Source organism: Stigmatopora nigra, chromosome 9, assembly GCF_051989575.1.
Source record: "Stigmatopora nigra isolate UIUO_SnigA chromosome 9, RoL_Snig_1.1, whole genome shotgun sequence".
Classification (NCBI taxonomy): Eukaryota; Metazoa; Chordata; class Actinopteri; order Syngnathiformes; family Syngnathidae; genus Stigmatopora; species Stigmatopora nigra.
The window spans coordinates 6,649,122-6,672,074 of record NC_135516.1 but is presented as its reverse complement, the minus strand read 5'-3'; the positions used below and the strand labels follow the sequence as shown (position 1 = coordinate 6,672,074).

At 40.3% G+C, this 22,953-nt stretch overlaps 2 protein-coding genes across 4 annotated transcripts in view; both read left to right on the top strand.

The window, feature by feature from the left end:
- cacna1eb (calcium channel, voltage-dependent, R type, alpha 1E subunit b) overlaps positions 1-17,608 on the top strand; it is a 41,813-nt gene extending 24,205 nt beyond the window's left edge. The window contains exons 14-50 of the mRNA XM_077723610.1: positions 33-113; positions 218-427; positions 504-616; positions 975-1,087; positions 1,160-1,291; positions 1,421-1,490; positions 2,139-2,256; positions 2,376-2,443; positions 2,571-2,638; positions 4,484-5,221; positions 5,746-5,948; positions 6,018-6,150; positions 6,217-6,346; positions 7,429-7,488; positions 7,563-7,669; positions 8,005-8,016; positions 8,295-8,391; positions 8,487-8,647; positions 9,338-9,475; positions 9,562-9,763; positions 9,835-9,999; positions 10,804-10,914; positions 10,999-11,079; positions 11,162-11,281; positions 11,461-11,526; positions 11,753-11,844; positions 11,920-12,094; positions 12,166-12,293; positions 12,893-12,989; positions 13,069-13,174; positions 13,429-13,536; positions 13,605-13,705; positions 13,797-13,903; positions 13,981-14,080; positions 14,690-14,825; positions 15,011-15,174; positions 15,684-17,608. Coding sequence (XP_077579736.1) covers positions 33-113; positions 218-427; positions 504-616; positions 975-1,087; positions 1,160-1,291; positions 1,421-1,490; positions 2,139-2,256; positions 2,376-2,443; positions 2,571-2,638; positions 4,484-5,221; positions 5,746-5,948; positions 6,018-6,150; positions 6,217-6,346; positions 7,429-7,488; positions 7,563-7,669; positions 8,005-8,016; positions 8,295-8,391; positions 8,487-8,647; positions 9,338-9,475; positions 9,562-9,763; positions 9,835-9,999; positions 10,804-10,914; positions 10,999-11,079; positions 11,162-11,281; positions 11,461-11,526; positions 11,753-11,844; positions 11,920-12,094; positions 12,166-12,293; positions 12,893-12,989; positions 13,069-13,174; positions 13,429-13,536; positions 13,605-13,705; positions 13,797-13,903; positions 13,981-14,080; positions 14,690-14,825; positions 15,011-15,174; positions 15,684-16,178 — 5,306 coding nt within the window. The 3' untranslated portion in view covers positions 16,179-17,608. The remainder of the gene's footprint in view (positions 1-32; positions 114-217; positions 428-503; positions 617-974; positions 1,088-1,159; positions 1,292-1,420; positions 1,491-2,138; positions 2,257-2,375; positions 2,444-2,570; positions 2,639-4,483; positions 5,222-5,745; positions 5,949-6,017; positions 6,151-6,216; positions 6,347-7,428; positions 7,489-7,562; positions 7,670-8,004; positions 8,017-8,294; positions 8,392-8,486; positions 8,648-9,337; positions 9,476-9,561; positions 9,764-9,834; positions 10,000-10,803; positions 10,915-10,998; positions 11,080-11,161; positions 11,282-11,460; positions 11,527-11,752; positions 11,845-11,919; positions 12,095-12,165; positions 12,294-12,892; positions 12,990-13,068; positions 13,175-13,428; positions 13,537-13,604; positions 13,706-13,796; positions 13,904-13,980; positions 14,081-14,689; positions 14,826-15,010; positions 15,175-15,683) is intronic.
- Positions 17,609-17,918: 310 nt separating this feature from the next.
- LOC144201602 (RING finger protein 11-like) lies at positions 17,919-22,316 on the top strand. Of its 3 annotated transcripts, XR_013327366.1 has the most exons (5): positions 17,919-18,052; positions 18,552-19,029; positions 20,106-20,275; positions 20,830-21,078; positions 21,510-22,316. XR_013327366.1 is itself a non-coding variant. In XM_077724342.1 (4 exons), the coding sequence occupies exons 2-4, from the start codon at positions 18,907-18,909 to the stop codon at positions 20,999-21,001; spliced, it is 465 nt and encodes a 154-aa protein (XP_077580468.1). In that variant the 5' UTR covers positions 17,919-18,052; positions 18,552-18,906; the 3' UTR covers positions 21,002-22,316. The 3 variants fall into 3 exon arrangements, 2 of the variants coding, with proteins under 2 accessions (XP_077580468.1, XP_077580469.1); XM_077724342.1 differs by having other exon boundaries at positions 20,830-22,316; XM_077724343.1 differs by having other exon boundaries at positions 17,980-18,052; positions 18,555-19,029; positions 20,830-22,316.
- Positions 22,317-22,953: the final 637 nt, after the last annotated feature.

Genomic DNA, 22,953 nt, shown 5'->3' with positions numbered 1-22,953 from the left:
GCTTGAAAATTGAAAAAACTACAATTACAAAGTACTGAAGAGAGCCAGTAAGAAAACAGGTGCACGTCGAGGAGCCCCAGGCGACGACAAGTTAAAAGACACGTCAACTGCCAGTGAGCTTTTTCCTTGACTTCTTTCATTCTATCTTTTTTCCAATAACACTGGACATTATCACTACTATTTACCCCCTTTTTTTGCCCTGATCCTTACCTGGCAGGCATGTCTCGGTCCAGGATGAACTTTCGCAGCGGTCGGCGTGGACCGGCCGCCTACCTGCGGCGCAAAGAGCGCATGTTGCGTATTTCCATTCGCCGCATGGTGAAGACGGACACCTTCTACCTGATGGTTCTTAGTCTGGTGGCTCTCAACACCATCTGCGTGGCCATAGTGCACCATGACCAACCTGATTGGCTCACCATCTTTCTCTGTGGGTGACTACTGTATTTTTTTTACTGGCAGATGGCCTTAATTTATATCGTTTTGTTTTGTTTTTGGCCCTCCAGACTATGCAGAGTTTGTATTCCTGGGGCTTTTTCTGGCTGAGATGTTTCTGAAGATGTATGGTTTGGGTTTCCGTCTCTACTTCCATTCGTCTTTCAACTGCTTCGACTGTGGCGTGAGTGTTCCCGTTAATTGTGGCAATGGTTAAAGATGGGCTTTTCTTTCAGAATTTATTACCGCAGTTGTAGTTCTAGCAGGTCTGGTAAATATGTTTGGCAAAATGAACACAGATACAAGAATAACAGCTCAGGGAGGTTGTCTTTCTGCCCAGACCAACTGAAAATTAGAGGGAACATTGGATGTGATCCTGAACTAATTAACTTAAAAATGACCTGAGTAGTGATTTCGATAGATTGAAAATTTCAGGAAGAACGCAATAGGATCCATTCATTTTACGGCAACTTCAATAATGACAACAAATGTCTACAGTAGGTTGGATTAGGATAATATCCCTGTGTTTTTTTATTTTTCAGGTCATTGTTGGAAGCATTTGCGAGGTAGTGTATGGCTTCTTCCGGCCCGGTATGTCTTTTGGTATCAGTGTGCTGAGAGCACTGAGACTTCTGAGGATTTTCAAGATTACCAAGTAGGACATTACCAGTGCCCTAAATAACCCCCAAAACATGTACTGTAATAGTGTTGTTGTTTTTTTTGCTAGATACTGGGCCTCTCTTAGAAACCTGGTTGTTTCACTTATGAGCTCCATGAAGTCAATCATCAGTCTGCTTTTCCTGCTCTTCCTTTTTATTGTGGTGTTTGCTCTGCTGGGGATGCAGCTTTTTGGAGGACGGTAGGTTGTAGGAATCTTCTCTAAGAACACCTCTTTAATAATGAAATCAGATGAAAATGGCTTACTATCATCCTCCTTCTATGTCTTATCTGACCTAACGTTTTTATTTTCCATATTCCCTCCACTTAGGTTCATATTTGAAGATTACACTCCCACCAACTTTGACACGTTTCCAGCTGCCATCATGACAGTATTTCAGGTTTGGTCCAGCTCTCCTATGCTCCTCAGCTCCTCCCCCTTCAAGCCTTGGAGATTTCTCACCCTCGATGCAGATCAAACCACTTCATTCGCTCTCTTGATGTCCCCCACCCCTGCTACTCGCCCACACGTTCACGCACGCATGCATGAATAAACATTGCAAACATGAGATAAATCCATCTTGTTACAACTGATGCTACTGTTTAAAACCTATGATGTTAACTTGTTCCTTTAGTTTTTGGACTGAGTGCATCCTTTATACTCTCCCCGGGCTCACATGGGTTTTCTCTGGGTACTACGGTTTCCTACCACGTCCCCTAAACATGCAGGTTAAGCTAGTTGAATACTCTAAATTACCCCTAGATATGAGTGTGCATGTGAATGGTTATTTCTCTCCTTATGCCCTGTGATTGGCTGGCCACAAATGTATTGTGTCCTTCGCCTGATGCCCATAGTTAGGTAGGATAGACTTCAGCACCCTTACCCCACCAAATATATAGTATATATGTATATATGTATAATAATTGCTACTATTTATGTTTATTGAATGACCAATAATGGTCACTTGGTTAAAGCCAGCCCAATTATTTTAATTATTTAATTAGTTTTATGAACAAAGTAACTAAGTATCATGTGTGTCTATTTGCAGATATTGACAGGGGAAGACTGGAATGAGGTAATGTACAACGGGATTCGCTCGCAAGGTGGCGTGCAGTATGGCATGTGGTCGTCCATCTACTTCATCGTCCTCACATTGTTTGGAAACTGTATCCTTGATGGCAAATAACACAATACATATATAAACAATAGTACTTTTTTGTTGCACAAGGCTTTGTCAAAAGAGCCGGTAAAAATGCTCATACGTTATTATCTAAATCTTGATCAGACACACTCCTCAATGTCTTTCTGGCCATTGCTGTGGATAATCTGGCCAATGCACAAGAACTTACAAAGGTTTGATATGGAATGCTGCATCTTCATGTTTACTTTCTCTTTAATTTCCCATGTGAACAACATTTGCCCCTAAAATGTAGCTGAATGTGGTACTTTAATCAAATATTAAGCCTGTTTACTTTGTTAGGATGAAGAGGAAGAAGAGGAATTCTTCAACCAACGGTATGCCAGAGGCAGAGATGGCTTAATATCGGAGTAAGTTAAGGGTTAATGTAAACAAATGACCATGCTGGGATGAGAAAGCCTGACTTTGAAAGGATGCAACTTGATTTATCTATTACAACCTTATAAATTTTAACAGGATATAATAACAGAATGAAAAGGATGCAGTTTTTCTTCTTGTATTATCTCATTTATGTCCCAGCTGACAAGGAAAAATGATACTTGTGCCCCTAAAAAGAAAATTGTCTCATCCGAGCATGGACATTGCTTGGTCAAGGGCTGTGCGCATTAGTTTTGCATGTTCTACCGATTTAAAATTAGCACCAAATATTTGGTGGCTCAGCATTATGAAAGTTCACATAAGGTGAGCTTATTACAAAGTGTGTCAACATATGTCATTTATTCTTCCGTGTAATCCAAATATTGGTAAATATACAAACTACATCTGAAATGTACACTGGAATTGTATTTTAAAATAGTGCTTCTTTAAAAAAAAAAAACTTTTAGTTCGACTAAATGACTTTCCAAATTGATTGTTGCAATACTTTATGCCGAGTGGTTAGCACTATCGAGGGTGTGCCCCACCTGGTGCCCGTAATTAGCTGGGATAGGCTCCAGCACCCCCGCGATCCGTGTGAGGATAAGCAGCTCAGAAAATTAATGACTAAATGAATATAATTTATACCAATAATTTTTGAAAAAATGTAATTTAAAACATATTTCTGCATATACCGTTAAGTTGTTTCTGTGCCATTTGTTCGTTGGTGTACAGTAGAGATAATATTGATGTGTTTTGCTGTTCCATCATGTTGTCGAATTTCATTCCTCTTGTAAAGTGGCACTGGCCAAAATGATATTAGCTCCCCACAGGGCAAGGTTTTAATTATACACTATGATTATATGCAGATTGTAGAGAATACTAACATCTGCTGTTGTCATAGAAAGATGAAGAAAGGTCAGTTTAGATCACATTTTGGACTGTGTCACCACTGTTCTGTGTATGTTGTGAAACTAATGTCTTGTTTTCAAATCATCACTCATTTATTACATGGACAGCAACAGATTCAGAACAACAGTAAGTAAAACTGGATGCATCTGTCTTCTCTTCCCCTTGACAATATTTAGATTCTGTCCTTTAGAATTAACACTTTGCTTTTGTGTTAATCCTGCACTTCCCCTTTTTTTGGTCTTGTGGGTTTTTTTTCACTTATCTTTCAGGTAATCTCATTCTTTTCTTCTTTTTTTTTGGATGTCTTTATTTCTGTACCTTGGAGTACTTTCCCATATTTTCCCATTATACTTTTAGACTCAATGAAATAGGCCTGATTTTCTGGACAATTTCAGTTGGTCCAGCACTTTTATTTAATCATTTATTTTTACATATCTGGTTTGCTACATGAATTGTTCACCAGTATCTTTGACCTTTTGGAAAATGTGCTTAATTTTATTAATTTGTTACTAGTAGTATGACAAGTTTTAGAAGCCTATTAGTTTAGGAAGGAGAAACAGCAGCTTCATTTTTCCCTCCAAAATATTTATTTAAACATTTCAATAATTTTCAATGCTGACATGGGATCAAATTTAGGGTTGTGCTCTCCAATGGCTGCCCAATTAAGCAAACTCAAAAAAATGACACAACTGATGAAGTGAATTACCACCATTATTACTTTTTCAGGCCTAAAATGACTAGCTGTTTCTCTCTTCAATGCCATTTGCTATGCTCTGCCAAGCTATCTGCTAAGTTAATGCACTGTAGTTTCAGTTAATACTTGATAAGAATCACTCTTCTTACCTATCTGTCCAAAATAGTCAAACTATTTCTTTAAAATGAGTTTAACAGCTGCCAATTATTGATTTAAAGTATATTGTGCTCTTCAGTGGCAGAAGAAGACCCTACCTTTACAGAAAACGCGCCATCCATCGTGGTCGTCCTACCTTTCCCGATGAGGCGGATGCAGCGATGGCGGCTGCCGATGAAAAACCCATCAGCAGCGCCTTCTCCAACCGCCGCGAGAGGCGGAGAAAAGTCAACATGTCGGTATGGGAACAGAGGGCCAATCAACTGCGCAAACGCCGCCAGATGGCTAGTAGGGAGGAGCTCTTCAGTAACCCAACTGAGGAAAATGCGGAAACACCTAGTACCCAGGTTCCCGCATTGTCTGCAGAAGCTAGCCCGGGCCACCTACCTGAGTCCCCCATGTCCGTGGGGATGCCCTTGCCCGAGCCGCCAATGTCTATAACCATCCCCATACCGGAACCCCCGACAGCTGAGCCTTTGGTCAACCTCTCTGAGGAGAAAACGGGTGGCACTAACCACCGGTCTGCGGGTGGGGGAAGACACAGGGTGGCCCGCAAATTCAGACCAAGTCAGGGGCCAGAAGACGGGGCCAGACACCGACGCCACCGTCACCGTGAGGCCCGTGCTGAAGCTAAGAGCTTGGACTGCACGCAGACGCCACAGGATGTTCTGCTGGCCAAGCGCTCGCTCAGTCAAGAGAGGAGGATACTGGATGAAAGGGAAGAGCATGAGGAGAAAGCTGATGCAGAAGACCAGGTCCAAGATGTTTCTGGACTGTGTATTGTCAACCCATATGCAACCAGTGGAGAAGATGGAAGGTAGGCTGTTATAAAAATAGATATCTTTAAAGCACGGGTCTCCAAACTACTCTACAAAGTATACCACATTAAGTGCATGATTACAACGCAGCTAAACAAGACGACACCCTTTCACCAATCTGCTGTTTTACAAGTGTAATTAGATGATTGCAGTCAAGTGCTTGTTTTGGTAGAAATCTGATTGGTTAAACTGTGCTGGATTGTTTGGAACAAGTAGTAAGACAAAATGATTTAGAAAATACCTATGGTACCCATTAGAGACACTAGTTGTCCTATGTGCTCTCCTGAGAATATACATGGACTATTTTTTTGTAAAATACTGTAACCTCTATCCTTTGAGAAAGTACTTCTTCTCCCTTTGGGAAACATCCAGACTGCCTTATGAAGATTATTTTGAAAAGATTTAAGTCCCTTGTCCTTCAACCCTCTTGGCAACGTTACCATTTTCTCCCTATTTGTGACAGTCTAGTTATTTAAATATAGTTCTCATGTTGATATTCTAACAACTTTGTCTTTTTCTTTAGGACATCTGACATTCCTGAGCCCCCTCAGTCGCAGATGCTTCTAGATTGTCCGGTGGAGACGGCTCTGGATGTCACAGAATACACCGTCTGCGCCCTTGAGGCTGAGAAACGCTCGGGTTCCCTTCACCGAAAGTCCAATCCCGAGGGATACGTGTCCATTGATGTTTCTGCACAACCGCTGCTAGAGTTGACACCAATGACAGGTAGGACTCGATTTTTCCAACTAGTCCAGGTTTAAACCAGGTTTATGAATAACGCTTTCTGACTTGTAGTGAAGAGTAAAGAGCTGGAGGCCTATAATTCTGACGAGCAAGACGATGAGGATGAAACAGAAGACGAGGAACCTCCAACTCCCCCCAAACCTGTCGCACCGGACAGCATGTTCCTTTTCAAGGCTTCCAACCCGTAAGATGATACAAAAAATATCTTGCGTGACAGAAAAAGCTCATCTTTTTCTTGTGTGGTCCACAGGATCAGAAAGATCTGCCACTACATTGTCACTATACGTTACTTTGAGATGAGCATCCTTCTTGTGATTGTAGCAAGCAGCATCGCACTGGCCGCCGAGGACCCTGTATGCACCAGTTCAGACAGAAACAAGGTATAAAAAGATTGTTGTGCTGTGAAACATGGAAGGGTGGATTATTTTGTTCCAAAACATGATATTTGTGTTGACCCTTTTCATTTGTATAGATCAGGAGTAGGGAACATATGGCTCGGGAGCCACATGTGGCTCTTTTGATGGGTGCATCTGGCTTTTTGCTAACCTGTGAGCTAAAATATGGAAATCGCTGGTGACAGAACTGAGATATTACATCTACAACTGCTTTAATCTTCATTTTTTTGCAGTAGACTCTTCTGGAACACATGCTCTCATTGATTGGCGACAGCATAAGAATCTTTTAAAAAACATTCATTTTTTTCACTTTAAAAGTGGTGAAATTACAAAAACAATGAACAGGCACTCGTTTACATATATGTATTTTGACTTTTAAATTCTTAGTATGGCTTACAAGAAATAACATTGGAAAATATGAATTGTTTGTGGCTCTCTTTGTCAAAAAGGTCCCCGACCCCTGGTATAGATTCATCTAAAAAAAAAACTTGCATGTACTAACCATGTTTGTTGGTCCATCTTTGAGTTCTTCTCTTTCCTCTAGCATACAGTGTGTATTGCCAAAGCATGCACATTTGGTTCATTCAAGACTCTAGGTTTGAGTTAGAAAACTCAAAATATCATCAACAAACACGCGTCGGTCGTGAGTGACACATTTGGTGTTAAACTCACACACGTACACAGACACACGGGCAGACGGTGAGCATGTGTGCTTTCCCAAGGAAGTCATTGTGCACTTTGTTTCCACCAAAAAAGCCCTTTTTGCGATTCACGTGAGAACTAACTATTGCGATTTTAAACATAAAAGAGGTATTTTCTTACAATATTGAGATCTCGCTGCAATACACCAAATTGTTTTGCCATATTATTTCAGGGTGTAACCCACCTACTGCTTATAGTTATCTGGGGAAGGCTCCGGCACCCCCACAACCCTTGTGAGAATAAGTGGCATAAAAGATGAATCAATACATTCTGGATTTTAACCTTTTTTAAATACAACATATTTGTGCGTTGTCCTGTTACCCCTTTTATTGTTTGTATGATTTTTTTGTGCTTTTTTTCATTAGGTGCTCCGTTATTTTGATTATGTCTTCACCGGGGTTTTCACCTTTGAAATGATCATCAAGGTAGGTGCCCAGAAACATTCCATGCTGTGCAAACATCACTGCGGCATGACTCAAATGGCGCGTGTCTATCTCAGATGATCGACCAAGGCCTCATCTTGCACGATGGCTCCTACTTCCGAGACATGTGGAACATCCTGGACTTTATTGTGGTGGTGGGGGCACTCATTGCCTTCGCTTTAACGTGAGTCACTCGATAAACGCCTGTCTCCCGGTGACTAACACTCTGACTCACTACGGTTATATATCACTTTTCATTTTGCCTCAATAACGTAGGAAACAGCCAAAAAAATTCTATTCATGTTTAATTGTATTGTGTGATGACTTGAAAGTATTTTTTTCTGTTGTCTTCAAGTGTAACAAATAACCTTTTTTGAACTGTTTTGCCTTCTATTTGTTAATTTCTCTGTTGTGACTTTATAGCTGTGACGCTTGCAGCTTACAATGTCTCTCTCTTTATGCCTCCTCCTTCTTTTTCTTTGTTGTTCCTGTGGATTTTGTCTCTGTGGGGGCAACCAGGAATGTGATGGGGTAAACATTTAATTATGCCGCACTAATCACTGTCATGTGCTTTGATCTGGCTTTGTTTGTATAAATCGGTGCACTTTTGTTTCATGTTTTCTTTAGTAAATGCTTGTCGTTTAGGATTTCAGTTCATCTAGGCCTAATTTGTCCATAAAGACACACCAAAAAAAAATTCGCACCCAAAATCATTTGTCTTTCATTGTATTTTATTTACATTTTTACGTCGTTGTCCTGGTTCAGAACTATTTAAACTTGATTCTAAACATCACAATGCTGTTGAACAGAAACAACAAAGGTCGTGACATCAAGACTATCAAGTCCCTCCGTGTTTTGAGAGTCCTGAGGCCATTAAAAACCATAAAGAGACTCCCCAAACTCAAGGTATACACATTGGCACTCTTGCACTTTCAAAATATTGAATTCTTCTTTTAATAATGATTTAGTTCTGCTCTTATGCTCTCTCTCTGTCTTGGTAGGCCGTGTTTGACTGTGTTGTGACATCACTGAAGAACGTCTTCAACATCCTTATCGTGTACCAGCTCTTCATGTTTATATTTGCCGTCATTGCCGTGCAGCTCTTCAAGGGCAAATTCTTTTACTGCACTGACAGCTCCATGAACACAGAGAAGGAGTGCCAGTAAGTGCAAAACACACGCCCTTGTTGTCTTTAAACTCATCTTCATCATGTCGACAGTGAAAGGTTGTCTACCTTCATGCTCGAACTGAGCCAAATGGGATCTTTTTGCCTTTAGCTCAAATGAGTCAGTTGTGAAAAGCTCAAATCGCATTCATTCATCTTGCATACCGGCCATCCTTGAAACTTTAATGGATTTATTTGATAGTGTTTTCAAAGTGAGAATGAGTTTAGTAAATAATTGATATTGATTTGTTTAGGCTATAGTTATCTGAAAATATGTTACTATGTTATGTTCACAGTGCACATTGCTTGCAATGCCTTTTTTTTTAGTCTTTTTCTCTGCATGCGTGTGTGAGGCGTCTCGTTATTGATCTCTTGATGGTACTGGGACGTTTGGTCGCCAAACGTTTGGTCGTCAGGCGACCAAACGTCCGGACGACCAAACGACCGGAGACCAAATGTCCGGCCAGGGATCTCCATTATGAGTCTCACTTCAGGAACGTTTTGTACATTAAATGAGAAGAGTGGTCTGAACACAAAAATACCTGATTCACAAAAAAAATTGAATTATGCATTAAGACCTACTGTGTGAATTATCATAGGCATCTTTTATAGAGGATTTTTTCATGCATTAAATGTTTTATGTACTGGTACATTAAAGAAGGTAAACTGTACATGTGCTGGCCGTAGGGGTTACTACATCGACTACACCAGGGACAAGAAGGAAGTAAAGAGGAGGGAGTGGAAGAGACATGAATTCCACTATGACAATGTCTGCTGGGCCCTCCTTACTCTCTTCACTGTCTCAACTGGCGAAGGATGGCCTCAGTCAGTGACTTTATAGTACTTGTTTCACATTATCCAGGAAAATCAAAGCCTATTTGAAGTCAATAAATAATGCTTCTTCCTGCCAGGGTGCTGCAACACTCCACCGACGTGACGGAGGAGAGCATGGGGCCCAGTCGAGGCAACCGCATGGAGATGTCTGTTTTCTATGTGGTCTACTTTGTGGTTTTCCCTTTCTTCTTTGTCAACATATTCGTGGCTCTGATCATCATCACCTTCCAGGAGCAGGGTGACAAGATGATTCAGGAATGCAGTTTGGAGAAGAATGAGGTGCGGCGGCACACACCAATGTGAAGCACGGTATTAGATAAATATGGATATTTTGTCCTTGTTTTTTTCAGCGGGCCTGCATTGACTTTACCATTAGTGCCAAGCCCATGACACGCTACATGCCCCAAAATAGACAAACCTTCCAGTACAAGCTTTGGCATTTTGTGGCGTCACCCTCTTTCGAGTACACTGTGTTGGTGATGATCGCCCTGAACACAGTGGTCCTCATGATGAAGGTATACATTTTGCAACAGCATTTACACAAATAGGAGCCATTCATTTAACACGTTTAACTTATTTTATAGTGCTATTCTTTAAAATTGTGATATTATACTTATTTATTATGTTGACTACTACTTCTTTATTTATCACTTATTTGTTGATTATTTAGTATTATTATTTCTTGATTATTACATTTTCTGTTTGCTTGTTATTGTGATTTGTGCACTTCCCTACTTATTTATTTTGTTGACTAATTATTTATTTATTATTTACATAGAATTTCATTATACTTGTATAATTACAATAAAAACATTCAATTCAATATACTGCAATAGTTAGCAAGTACCAAAGAAATACTTGTTTAGATTTGCACAGATTGATTGACATTACGCTCTTAAAAAATAAAATAATCTTAATAGTGCAACACAATTCAGCAAATTAGTCACAGTAAATCACTCATAATTTTGTGCAATTCATTAATTTTAATGAAGCCCCCTTTTTTATGTACTTTAACATATCATATTCACAGTTAAATTGGAACCAATTACATCACTGGCAACCAATGAAACATGTCATTTTGACTGCCATTTCTGTGCACACATTTCTAAGCTCACAGAAAAATAGGTGACTTCGCCTGTGGCAGAGAAGGAAGCTGATAACAAACTTCTGCCTAATAATTTATTTGGGCGATTCTGTTGCAAGCTCTGACAGTAAAAGCCAAATTTCACTTGTTTCAGATAGCTGGATATAATTCTTATCATTTTATTATGACTGTGATGGCATCATTAGTATCCTTTCTTCTTCTTCCGTTGCTTTAGTACCACTCGGCGCCCACAGCCTACGATACAGTCTTGAAGCACCTCAACACGGCATTCACTGTCCTCTTCTCCATGGAGTGTATACTGAAGATTATGGCATTTGGTTTCGTGGTGAGGAAAGTCGCACCAATGAAACTGAAATGACTAATAAAAATGTGTTCTTACATTTTAGTGCCATCATTTCATTTTCCACAGAACTATTTTCGAGACACCTGGAATATTTTTGATTTTATTACAGTGCTGGGCAGCATCACTGAGATTGTCGTGGATTTACAGGTAAAATCCAAGCTTTATAAATAGCTTCTATTATTACATGCTCAAGATTGAATTCCACATTTGCCTCTTCCATTTCCTTTAGTCTATGAATACCATAAACATGAGCTTCCTGAAGCTTTTCCGAACAGCCCGCTTGATCAAACTGCTGAGGCAGGGTTACACCATTCGGATCCTCCTGTGGACCTTCGTACAGTCCTTCAAGGTCTGAAATCCTTACCTCCCTCAAGGAGATCAATTTGCCTTTGTTGATATGCATTTATCTTGTTAGTTTTCTTCATCTGCCAAAATTTTAAGGCAACTTTTTAAGAGTATGGGAGTTACATGCATAATACAATACCCCATTTACACAACACAATCACTTCTTTCCTTTGTTTCCAACAGGCGCTTCCTTATGTATGCTTGCTCATTGCCATGCTTTTCTTCATATACGCCATCATTGGAATGCAGGTAAGACCTCTATTTGTCTCTCCATAGAGCAACTTCCAAAGTGGAATAATTATAACAACTCAAATCGTAAGCAACAGTAGTTTCCCTCAAATTTCAAATGGATATGAAATAGCTGAGATCCAATGCTTTCTTTCCCACTATTGATGATGATGATGCATCCAATCATCTTTCACAATGTATTTGGATGCAATATCTGACCTGAAAATTATATTATTTCTTTCCAAAGGTGTTTGGAAACATCAAGCTGAATGACGAGAGCCATATCAATCAGCACAACAACTTCAAGACCTTTTTTGGTGCTCTTATGCTTCTCTTCAGGTGGTCCTCAAGCCGAGCTGGGTCAAATTGGTCGTACAGTGTCGTACAAATAATTGGGTTGCTTTATTTTCTCAGGAGTGCAACTGGGGAGTCGTGGCAGGAAATCATGCTTTCTTGTCTGTCGGGTCAGGAGTGTGAGACTGACCCCTCCATTGCTCCCTTCACCTTGTCTCCGGACCATGAGGGGGGTTGCGGTACTGATTTTGCCTACTGTTACTTTGTCTCCTTCATCTTCTTCAGCTCTTTCCTGGTCAGAACCGACTAAACCAGGCGTGAATACTGATGTGGATTCAGTGTCTTAATGCACTTTCTCACTTGTAGATGTTAAATCTGTTCGTGGCTGTCATAATGGATAATTTTGAGTACCTGACCCGAGACTCTTCTATCCTCGGGCCACATCACCTCGATGAGTTTGTCAGGATCTGGGGAGAATATGACCGTCTGGCATGGTGAGCTCCATTTTGGAAGTCCTCTGTTTTTTTAGAAAGTAATCAAAGCAAGTTGGGAAATTTTGTTTCACTTTTTTTGTTAATTAATAATGTTGTTTTTCTCGCTTTTAACTTATTGGCTCCCATTGTCATTGTTAATAATACACATCCAAAACGTTTTATGTGGTAGGATTTGGTGGAGAATTATCTGGATAGTTAAATCATTTGCAGCTGATATCTTTTTTTCCCCCATTCATTGTGAATTTTGTATTTTTTTATATATATATAAATCCGTCTCTTTGTTCCCTGCAATTGGCTGCCCACCATTGAGAGTGTCTAGTGCTCATAGTTAGTTGGGATAGGCTCCATCACCCCCGAGACCCTTGTGATAACAATTGAAATGAATGAAATAAAAAAACTTTTAATGCGGGATGATTATTTTCAGCCTGCTCTTCTAGTTGGTTCATTTTTACTGTCTTGACTTATTCTATCTTTCTTCAACAGAGGGCAGCAGATGTAGTTGAATAGTTTTCCGTCATTTTCAAACCAGAGACATTACAAATGTTTTCCTGGGTCAATGAAATTGTTTTATTTTTGTGTTCTTATTCCTTTTTATGAAGTGGACGCATCCATTACACTGCCATGTATGAGATGTTAACTCATATGTCACCTCCACTGGGTTTGGGTAAAAAATGTCCTGCCAAGATTGCCTATAAGGTAAAGAGATAATTATAAAGGGTTTAAACATTTCAATGTAACATTTATAACTAACTTCCATTATTTCAATGTCACTCAGAGACTGGTGCTGATGAACATGCCAGTGGATGAGGACATGTCAGTGCACTTTACCTCCACACTAATGTCGCTCATACGCACAGCGCTGGACATCAAAATAGCTCGAGGTAAAATCCAGACGCTTCTCGCCTGTGTGGTGTGGTATAACATCTTTCCAAATACCGTATTTTCACGACTATAAGGCGCACTGCATTATAAGGCGCACCCTCAATGAATGACACATTTTAATTTGTTTTCCATATATAAAGCACACTGGATTATAAGGCGCCTCGTATATTTTGGAGAATATTTAAGACTTTTAAGTGCGCCTTATAGTCGTGAAAATACGGTAACTAAACATTCGGGAGTTTGTTCGCCACAGGTGGCGAAGACCGCATTGCCTTGGATGCTGAACTGCAAAAGGAGATTAGCATCATTTGGCCCTACTTGCCCCAGAAGAACTTGGACCTCCTGGTGCCCATCAACAAAGGTGGGAGTCTACGGCGTTAGCGTCAGCAGCCGTGTTAGCGTTACCATTGACTCGGGTTGCGTTTACAGACACGGACATGACGGTGGGCAAAATCTACGCCTCCATGATGATCATGGACTACTTTAAGCAGAACAAGGCCAAGAAGTTGCGGCAACAGTTGGAAGCTCAGGTCTGACTGCCAAGATCAGGACTAGTATTATGAACTTGAACTGAGAAATTCAATAAATGTAATGATGTATTTGTTGTTAAAAAAAAATCAGAAGAGCAACTTGATCTTCAAGCGTCTTGATGCATCCACCCTCCCAGAAGACATTCTATCCAATGCGCAGCCTCTGCCCATGATGGGCCACAGCGCAGGATCGGCCTTGTCAGTTTTTGTCTTTTTAACTCGAGTGACCATTTTTTAACATGTTAACATACGACGTATTCTTCTTCCACATACAGGACACGAGGTGGTTTTGTGGCCTTGAGTCCCATTTCACCACAAGAGCTATTTTTGCAGTCAATGAGCTCTGAAGCAGATCCTGCAGAGCAACAGAACCTGGTAACTAGAGGGCTACCAGTCACATTTTTTCTCTCTCAGGTGTCCAAACTGCAGCCAAGAGTTTATTTGCATGTGGCAAATTATGAAAATATCACTGAATATGGCCCACAAAAGAATCTTAAATACATTCTATATTCTGTTTGTGTTTTGATAATCGATGGAGGTATTGACTTAAGCCAAGCTTTTTCTTTATATCCAGTCCACTTATATAATATAACAATAAAAAATAAATAATGAAAACATAACACAAATACAAATATATCTTAAATACATACATTTATTTTAAAATTATCCAAATTGATAAAGAGCTATCTTAGTTGTCATTTTCTTGAGGCGAACTCTAAAGGTAAACAAAGAAAAACTACATATTGCACACTAAAATACAAAATACTTTTTAGGAGCCTATTGCTGATATAATTGTACAAAGACAGACTCCTTTGTATAAAAACTACCAATTAACACACGCACACAATACACAAGTTAAATAAAATCATGAGAAGAATCAAGAATACTTGATATGATAAAAAAGTGATTTGTGACTCAATCTATTCTTCTGATGCACCTTATTTGAATGAAAATAACAGAATGCTTACAATTTTGCTGTTAAAGACGGAGGATGCCAGCGGATCAATCCAGCGTTCATCTTCTACTAAGTCAGATCAACAAGGCAACAGTCATTGGCCGGAGGGTCAGGAGAGTCCTGACCGCTTTTACCGACCTCGACACAAAAGTTACAAGGCAGCAGGTTAGTCAGAAAACCTCCTAAATGGGGACACTCATTGAGACCGTGCCCTTTACAAGGCTTGGTTAAGTTTAAAATCTATGTTAAGGGTTTTAAATTGGGATTTTAAACTTAGGGTAGTTGTACACCGTCATCAAGTGAAGTCCATCTGGAGTAATGATAATTAGTGTATGGTTCTATGTGGCCAGTGTCTCGGTCCGAGCACTGGCAGCAGGGTGAACGGGATCGAGGTCGATCTAAAGAGCGCTGCCACCTTCTTTCTCCGGGCACGTCCCGCTGTAACTCAGAGGAGCGTAGCATCCAGCCATCACGTTCCCCCAGCGTGGGTAGGACACGCCCTGCGGACAAACAGGTAACATTTTTTTATTATTATTTTTTTTAGCTATCAAGGTTTTTTCTTAAGAGGACAGTTCCGGACCTGAATATGCAACATTTAATTCAAGGGTCAGGAACCTTTTTTGACAGAGAGAGCCATAAACAATTCATATTTTCTAATGTTATTTCTTGAGAGCCATTCTCAGATTTGAATAGTAAAAACACATGAAAATGTGTGATTTTTTTTAGTCATTTCACCACTTTTAAAGTACAAAAAAGTCTCTGAATTCTTTTGACAACAATGTTATGCTATTGCTAATAAATCAGTATCAGGGATATCATACACGCAGAAGAGTAATAAAAAAAACAAATTATGATTGAAAAGGTGGTAGAAGTAGTGTCACAGTTTCCATATTTTACCTCACAGGTTAGTGGAGAGCCATATGCATCCTTGGAAATAGCCACATGTGGCTCCCGAGCCATAGGTTCCCTACCGCTGGTTTAAGTGCTTGCAATTTTTTATTGTCTCATCTCATCCCATCTCAGGGTAACAGCTCAGACAGCCCTGTGCCCTCCACATCCGAGTCCAGCACCCCAAGTGTCCGACGTCCTTCATCGCAGACCCCCACACACTCCCGTCCTCACATCTCTTACTCCCCACTGGTGTGTCACGCCGACCCCTCCATCTGCGAGGACAACGAGACAGAAACGGCCAGGCAGGACCAGAAAGCCATTGACCAGGAACGAGGGGACGAAGCAAGCCGACACACGTCTCCACTACGCCGCTACCCTTCTGAGCCTTTCCTGGCTTCGCAGGAGGAGGACCACAGTCCCGATCCCACCGGACCCTTGGAGACGTTAACCTTCGAGGCGGCCGTGGCCTGCAGCCTGGGACGCTCCAACACCGTCAGCTCATCCCGTCCGCGCTTGCGGACTGGCTGGCAGATGCCTAATGGACACTTTCGCAAGCGCCTGGCGCAGACGGCCTCGGTGGCAGCCTGTGACCAGCTCAGCGACACGGAAGAGGATGACCGGTGCTAAATACAAAGACATGTTGACTCTTTGATGCAATCTACACCATCATAGTTGTAGAACATGAGTTGATGGCAACAACAACAAACAAACAAAAAAACTCTTCTTCCTGAAACTGTCCTCGTCATTTCACACCAAACGTATACTGTTTAAAAAAAAGAAAACAAAGGTCTATTTCCTGCCTTGTACTTGACGATAGCGGAACGATATTTGATGTAACAGTGAACCATGGTACTGTACACACATGACCATTTCGAAGAGAATGAAGAAAAAGTCTAATTTAAAAAGGACAGAGAGACATATACAACTATCAAAAGAGCCACATATGGCTCCCCAGCCATAGGTTCCCTACCCCTGGTCTACACTATACAAAGTCGGCTGGAATAGGCTCCAGTTCGCCCACAATCCAAATGAAGACAAAAAACAAGAGAAGATGGATGGACTGACCTGTGAAACAGATTTTCACAAACACCAATCAACACAATCAGTTGTTAGACTTCCATTATATAGACGTTTTTTCTTCTTTTTACAGACGGCATTTGATCAAAAAGGGATCAAGGGAGTACACATTCAACGATACTGTGGCATGTGTGTACTTTACTTGGCAAACATTGTATACTGGGCACGAGCCTAATTAAGTACAGTGACAGACTTTTGCAAAATCAATGAAAAATGGCGCCGCTAAAAAGGTTTTGTGTTGATCTTTGCAGTGTTTAGGGTTAGTGTGAATATGTAACTAGTTTCCTAATCATGACTCTTCTTTGTAAATACGTACATTGTGACCATCACAGCCATGCAACAGATGAAATCGATGACCAAACAATAACAGTTATTTTTTCCTTTCTTTTTTAACAAAAAGAATGGATCTGCATGAAGAAAGGGTGCTGTGGCGCTTTCTCTCTCTGTTTTTTTTAAGTTTATCACTAAAAATGCACCTGTAAGATAAAAGAAAAATGCTTCTTTGTTAATTCATCCAGTTTAATGAAACTGAAATCTTGTGTATATGTCATTTCTGTTTTATTTTTTTCCCCCAGGCAACACATTTTTACTGATGCAAGTATTATGTTTTCCTATCAGGAATACTATTGTTTATTTTGCGTTTTCTCTATTTTGATTATTATCAAAATAGAAACTACTGCACATAAAGACTGTGAAAACACTAGTGTATACACGTCAATACACACTTTTACTTAAATGTTATTCCAAATGTTATTTTAGATAAAATGAATTGACCCTAAAAAGGCTGGTGAGCCTTACATCTATGTGTTATTTTAAACAAGTATTAAAGGTTAGTGTTTTAATTGCCCAATCAAAGCCAAATCTATGACAATCACCAACCCAAGTGTAGATTTTGATTCTCAGAATCTGCAAAGAAAATAGAAATGGTTGTTTTATGTGTATATTAGCTGTATAAATAAATAAATCTGTCCTCAAATACATTCGGTTAATGTGAGTAGTTTACTGAGTCCTGCAAAACAATATTTTTTTTATTGAGGTTTCATACATTTTTCCTATAAACTTGAACGCATCACAAATTCCGAGACGTAGACATCCCTCATAAAAGGTACTGTACAATACCAACATCACCCAAAAATGTTTGTTTAATAATGAATAATGAGACATCAAAAGAATATAGCATAAAATGTATTCTTATCATCGACCCATGCGTCATTTTTAACATCAACCTTTCTATTTTAGCAGAAAGGGGCGGCACTTAAGCATTGTTTTGGAGCCGATGGAACTAGCCAATCAACTCACAGACATCTGATGTCGTCATAGTCCAACGACACTTGTAAAATAAGATACCCTTTAAATTGGTCTTCATGTAATTTACGAGTGATACGAATAATAATAAATAAGAAAACGTCGCTTCTGTCGGAGTGGTATGTATGGAATCGCTTTCCTCCTGTATCGAATACTGTTTTGCAATTTAATTAAATGTAAAGGTGCCAAATTGGGCTCGGTCGTGCAAGTGGTTAGCACGTGTGCATCTCCTTGTGTCATGCAATTGGCCCGAAGTCAGCTGGGATATGCTTCAGCACCCCCTGCGACTCTAATTAAATTAGATGAGGTCCCATGTTGACCAATAAACCTCACTCTTTAAATTGAAAAATTTAGATGACATTATTTTTTGTAAATTCAATGAAATACCAATGATGGCTTCAGATATGAGTAATCACCCATCACTTTATTCCTGTTATTAACACCTAAGTTCTTCAATGGCTTCCAGGCCATTTGACATATTGAAAACAAATCAAAACAAATTTTGTTTTGTCTGTTGTTTTTCATCTATTTCGTTAAAATAGTTGACGTCGTTGTGTTCTTTTTTCTCTCTGTTCATGCGCCCGTCATTTCCTGCCGCTCTGCCGTAAAACCTGAAAGAAGAGGGCAACTGAAAATGAAGTGCGACTGGCTAGACTTCGGAAAGAGAAACGACGGCTCACTTGTCCGCATTAGGAAATGAGTCGAGGAAGTCTCCCAGCTGGTACACAAAGCTAACTGTTAGCAGTTTAGAGGGTTTTTGTTTGTTTATCGTTTTGATGCGAAGCTGCGGTGCAAAGATGACCTGAACTGAAGTGGCCTGGGCTTAGAAATTCTCGTTAAACATGCATATTTTACTGTGAAGAATCCTCTTTACTGTGTGACATCAGCATAAAACGACCAGAACGCAATAGTGGCGTCAGCATTTTATTCCATAATCAAACATCTCCTTTTTTTGGGAACAAAACGACATAAAATGGGCAACTGTCTGAAGTCGCCTACATCGGACGACATCTCTCTGCTCCATGAGACGCAGTCGGACAGGGCGAGCTTCGTAGACGGGACAGATCCAGATTTGGAGCCTCCTCCACCTTACCAGGTAAGTGAGCCAACTGACAAAAGACTTTGATCTTGTAAGAAATGTTTACTATGTTTCAACCGTTATTTTCTTTTTGTTTTTTACCAAAACAAAACATTTTACACATGACGTCACCCGCACTTCCGGGTGGCAGTAGTGTGATACCGCACGTAAACAAACATCTGTCATTTGACTAAGGTAGATTGATTGGGGGCTTGAGAGCATTTTGGCCTTCTCAGCTGCCTGTTTTAAATGCATTGTGCATTAATAAGTTAAAGTGACCCTCCAGTTGAAGTATTAATCTTTAAAAAAAATAATTGCTAGGGTGAAAAGAGTTAAGTTTTACCAATTTCCAACCAAAATGTTAACTATATGAAATGAGCTTATGTTTCCTCCCACATCCCCAAAACACACATGGTGGCCTGGTTGAACACTGTACATAAGGGCTGCCCATTACGTAGATCATGATCCACCGGTAGATCGCCAAGGAACTATTGGTAGATCGCACAACACTAATATTTTGATCCCTCCGCTCTTTCAATTTCCTTAGCTTGCCTCTTATGATTTTGGCATGTCCGCAGTAAGCTGTTGTGTCACCCCCGATCTCTACCGCTCCCATACATGTTGATAGAGTCTAATGCGAGGTATGTTATTACATAAATGCTTAGCTTTGTCAGTGGCCTTTAAATAAGGTAGATCGTGGTAGATTAACTCCATTAACTCGGAGCAAAAAAAAAATTGAACACCCCTGCAGTAAGTCATGTGTGATACCTTTCCAGTAATATGGTATTCTAGACGTTCAATCAGTGGATTGCAGTCAAGGGCTTCTTGTTTCAGCACAAACCCTGCAGGTTAAAGTGTGTGTGGCAAAAAAAGCTGCACCCACAGTCTTTCCAGTTCAAAATCTGTCTATCGATACCAGTGGCAGCCAATGAGTTAAATCATCTATTTTTAGTACATATTTTTGGCTCTAGGTCTAGAATGTCAACTCTCATGCGTGGTATCGATTAGACTGGTCGGGCCACCTTTTGTCATGACTCCTACAAAAACAAAACAAAAATCTAATGGAAGAATGTTTTTGGTGTCTGCGCCAACAGGAGCAGGGACACATGACCTTGTACCATCCCACGCCCAGCCAGGCCCGTCTGGCCACTCAGCTGACGGAGGACGAACAGATCCGCATCGCTCAGCGCATTGGACTTATCCAGCACTTGCCCAAGGGCATGTACAATGGTGGCCAAGATGGCTCTGAGAAGAAGATTAGGGAGTATGTGACTTATTTCTAACATCAATTGCAGATGTGGTGCTTTGTTTTTTCTTCCCGTGTACAAGCTTGTTGAAAAACACATGCATACAAAACTTGATTATACAACCATTCATACATTTTATGTATTGCTTATCCTCACAAGGGTCGCTCGCAGGGGTGCTGGAGCCTATCCCACCAGATGGTGGACACCTTGAACGGGTGGACAGTTAATCGCAGGGCACAAGGAGACTGAAAATGATTCACGCTCACACTTTTATACCTAGTGGGCCAATTTAGAGTTTTCAACTATTATGTTTTTGGAATGTGGGAGGAAACTGGAGTACCCAGAGAAAACCCACGCAAGCCCAGGGATAACATGCAAACGCCACAGAACAAGGTCCGGATCTGGGTTCGAACCCAGTTTGCCCACCCCTGCGCTAACTACTAGTCCGCCGCGCTGCCTTCATGATACAAATAGTCACATTTGTCTATTAATATACATTTACACTTTACATTTGAATTATCATTCAGTAGTGTTAAGTCTTATTCAAATGAGACCTTTGCCTCACCTGCAGGTGCGTGATCTGCATGCTCGACTTCATGTACGGCGACCCCGTGCGGTTCCTGCCGTGCATGCACATCTACCACACGGACTGCATCGACGACTGGCTCATGAGATCCTTCACCTGCCCCTCCTGCATGGAGCCCGTCGACGCAGCCCTGCTCTCCACCTACGAAACCAACTAACACTCGCCTTGCCTTCCACGCGGTCACAGTGGGCGGAGCTTCCAAACAACCCAAAAGGTTGCCTTTCATCATGCACTGTGAGTAAGATGTCCAAACTCCCCCCCACCCCCCACTCGCCGCCAAAAAACGTTCAAGACAACACTGTTGCCGAGACGACTGCGCACGTGTGTATCCACTTGAGCCGGACTCAGTGGTTGCCTCACCGTTAAATTATTCACCCCAATTATTCAAGTGTTAGACCAGAGCTCGCGTTTTTTGGAGTAATTGCCCAATCTTGGTGTGATGCTTTCGCTTTTACTTTATAGATTCACACATCCCGATTAGCAGTGTGTGAGTGCTTTGTGAATGTATTCAAATTGGACTGATCACATGTAACACAAGTTTGCCGTTTTTGTTTTTTTTCAAGCTGTCAAAAAATATGCAAAGCTCCCAAATCACACCGTTTAAGGACAACCATGTCTCTATTTTGTTGCTTAGTATTGCTCTCATGTTACTACATTTTCTACAGCTCTGGTTCAAACACAAACTTGGGCAGGTGGTGGACATGTTGTAAGAATTCTGCTAAACTCTGATGTGAGTCGGATCTGAAACGTACTGTCCACGTTTTACTGGACACTGCAAAATACAGGTAATCTTATTTAAAATTATTCCTCAAAAGGTCTTCTCTGCCCCCTTGCTTTACCTATTACATAATATTTCCTGAAATAGTGGTCACCACGCCCTTAAAATGCTGTATAATGTAATATTGTAGACTTTTTAAAATGTGCGTAGGTGTAATTTACCGTGTGTGTGTGTGTTTGAGTGTGTGTGTGTGTGTGTGTGTACAGCAGGTCAGCCACAGTGTAAAGGGCTCAGGTGGATTGAACATAATTGCACACAACTTTTCATCCCATCCACTGATTTGCACTTTAAAACAATATGTTAAAAAAAAACTTAATTAATATATCTAGACCTTCTAATAACCTTGCACTATAATAAATGTATTCTTTTTTTTTCTTGGCCCCACTCGTGTCCAGGCAGGTTTGTATGAGTTCAGTCAATCACCAGTTACAAAATATATTATCAATTAATAGTGTTTTGGTTGCTGTGGTTTGTTGATCACTGGGTCGATATTATGACAGTCTGTCCAAACCCAAATTCTGTGAGTTACAGGAATAGATTTTATGTCTCGGTTTTGTTTGCTTTGTAGTTTTTAAAAACCCAGTTTGAACATTGTTTGATGTAATCTTGTTTTATTTTCTATGTTTGTTTGTTCGAGGAAGGGAACCAGCCCTCGCGTGTAAAAGAAATAAATTAAATAAATGTCCATAGACTATTTCTATATTCTACTCTGCAAAGCAAAGAAAGGTCATTTCAAATGACAAATGATTTATTTCACACACAATCACATAAGATATAGGTTCTATTAGAAAGTCTGCATATTTTGTCTTACAATTACACATGTACAAAAATACTAAGGGTTTTAGGTTTCTTTTTATTGGGATAAATTTTATTTTTTATTTGGACTTACAGGTATTTATCGCTTTTCAAGTTATCCATATTTGTCAGAAAATGTATTAAATATTGAGTGTATGACCTGGATTTGAACCCAAGACCCAGAGCTGTGAGGCCGACGTGCTAACTACTAACTATTAGGTGTTCATTGTCAAATTATATCTTACACTTGCATTATAACGTGTTTTATTTAGATGGGCAAATTAAAATGTTTGTTATGACATCAAAGTTACTTAAAATTTTGCATCTCTCAACACAGGCAAGCCCATAAGGTGCCAGTTTATGCTACATCAAACTGTTATTACCTCCAGGGTCACCTTTCCATCTTAATTGCAACATTCACTTTCTTTTTTCCCCCACCCTCCAAAATCATAGTTGATACTCTTAACAAGATTTTCCATGCCGCAACACAAGGGCTTTATACTCTACAGACCACAGTTGCGTAATAAATCCGTCTT

Excerpts from the sequence above, each read along its gene's own strand:
- LOC144201602 (XM_077724342.1), top strand. The coding sequence starts at position 18,907 with ATGGGCAACTGTCTGAAGTCGCCTACATCGGACGACATCTCTCTGCTC. Across the intron at positions 19,030-20,105 it reads AGCCTCCTCCACCTTACCAG|GAGCAGGGACACATGACCTT; the intron begins GTAAGTGAGCCA and ends CTGCGCCAACAG. Across the intron at positions 20,276-20,829 it reads TCTGAGAAGAAGATTAGGGA|GTGCGTGATCTGCATGCTCG; the intron begins GTATGTGACTTA and ends CCTCACCTGCAG.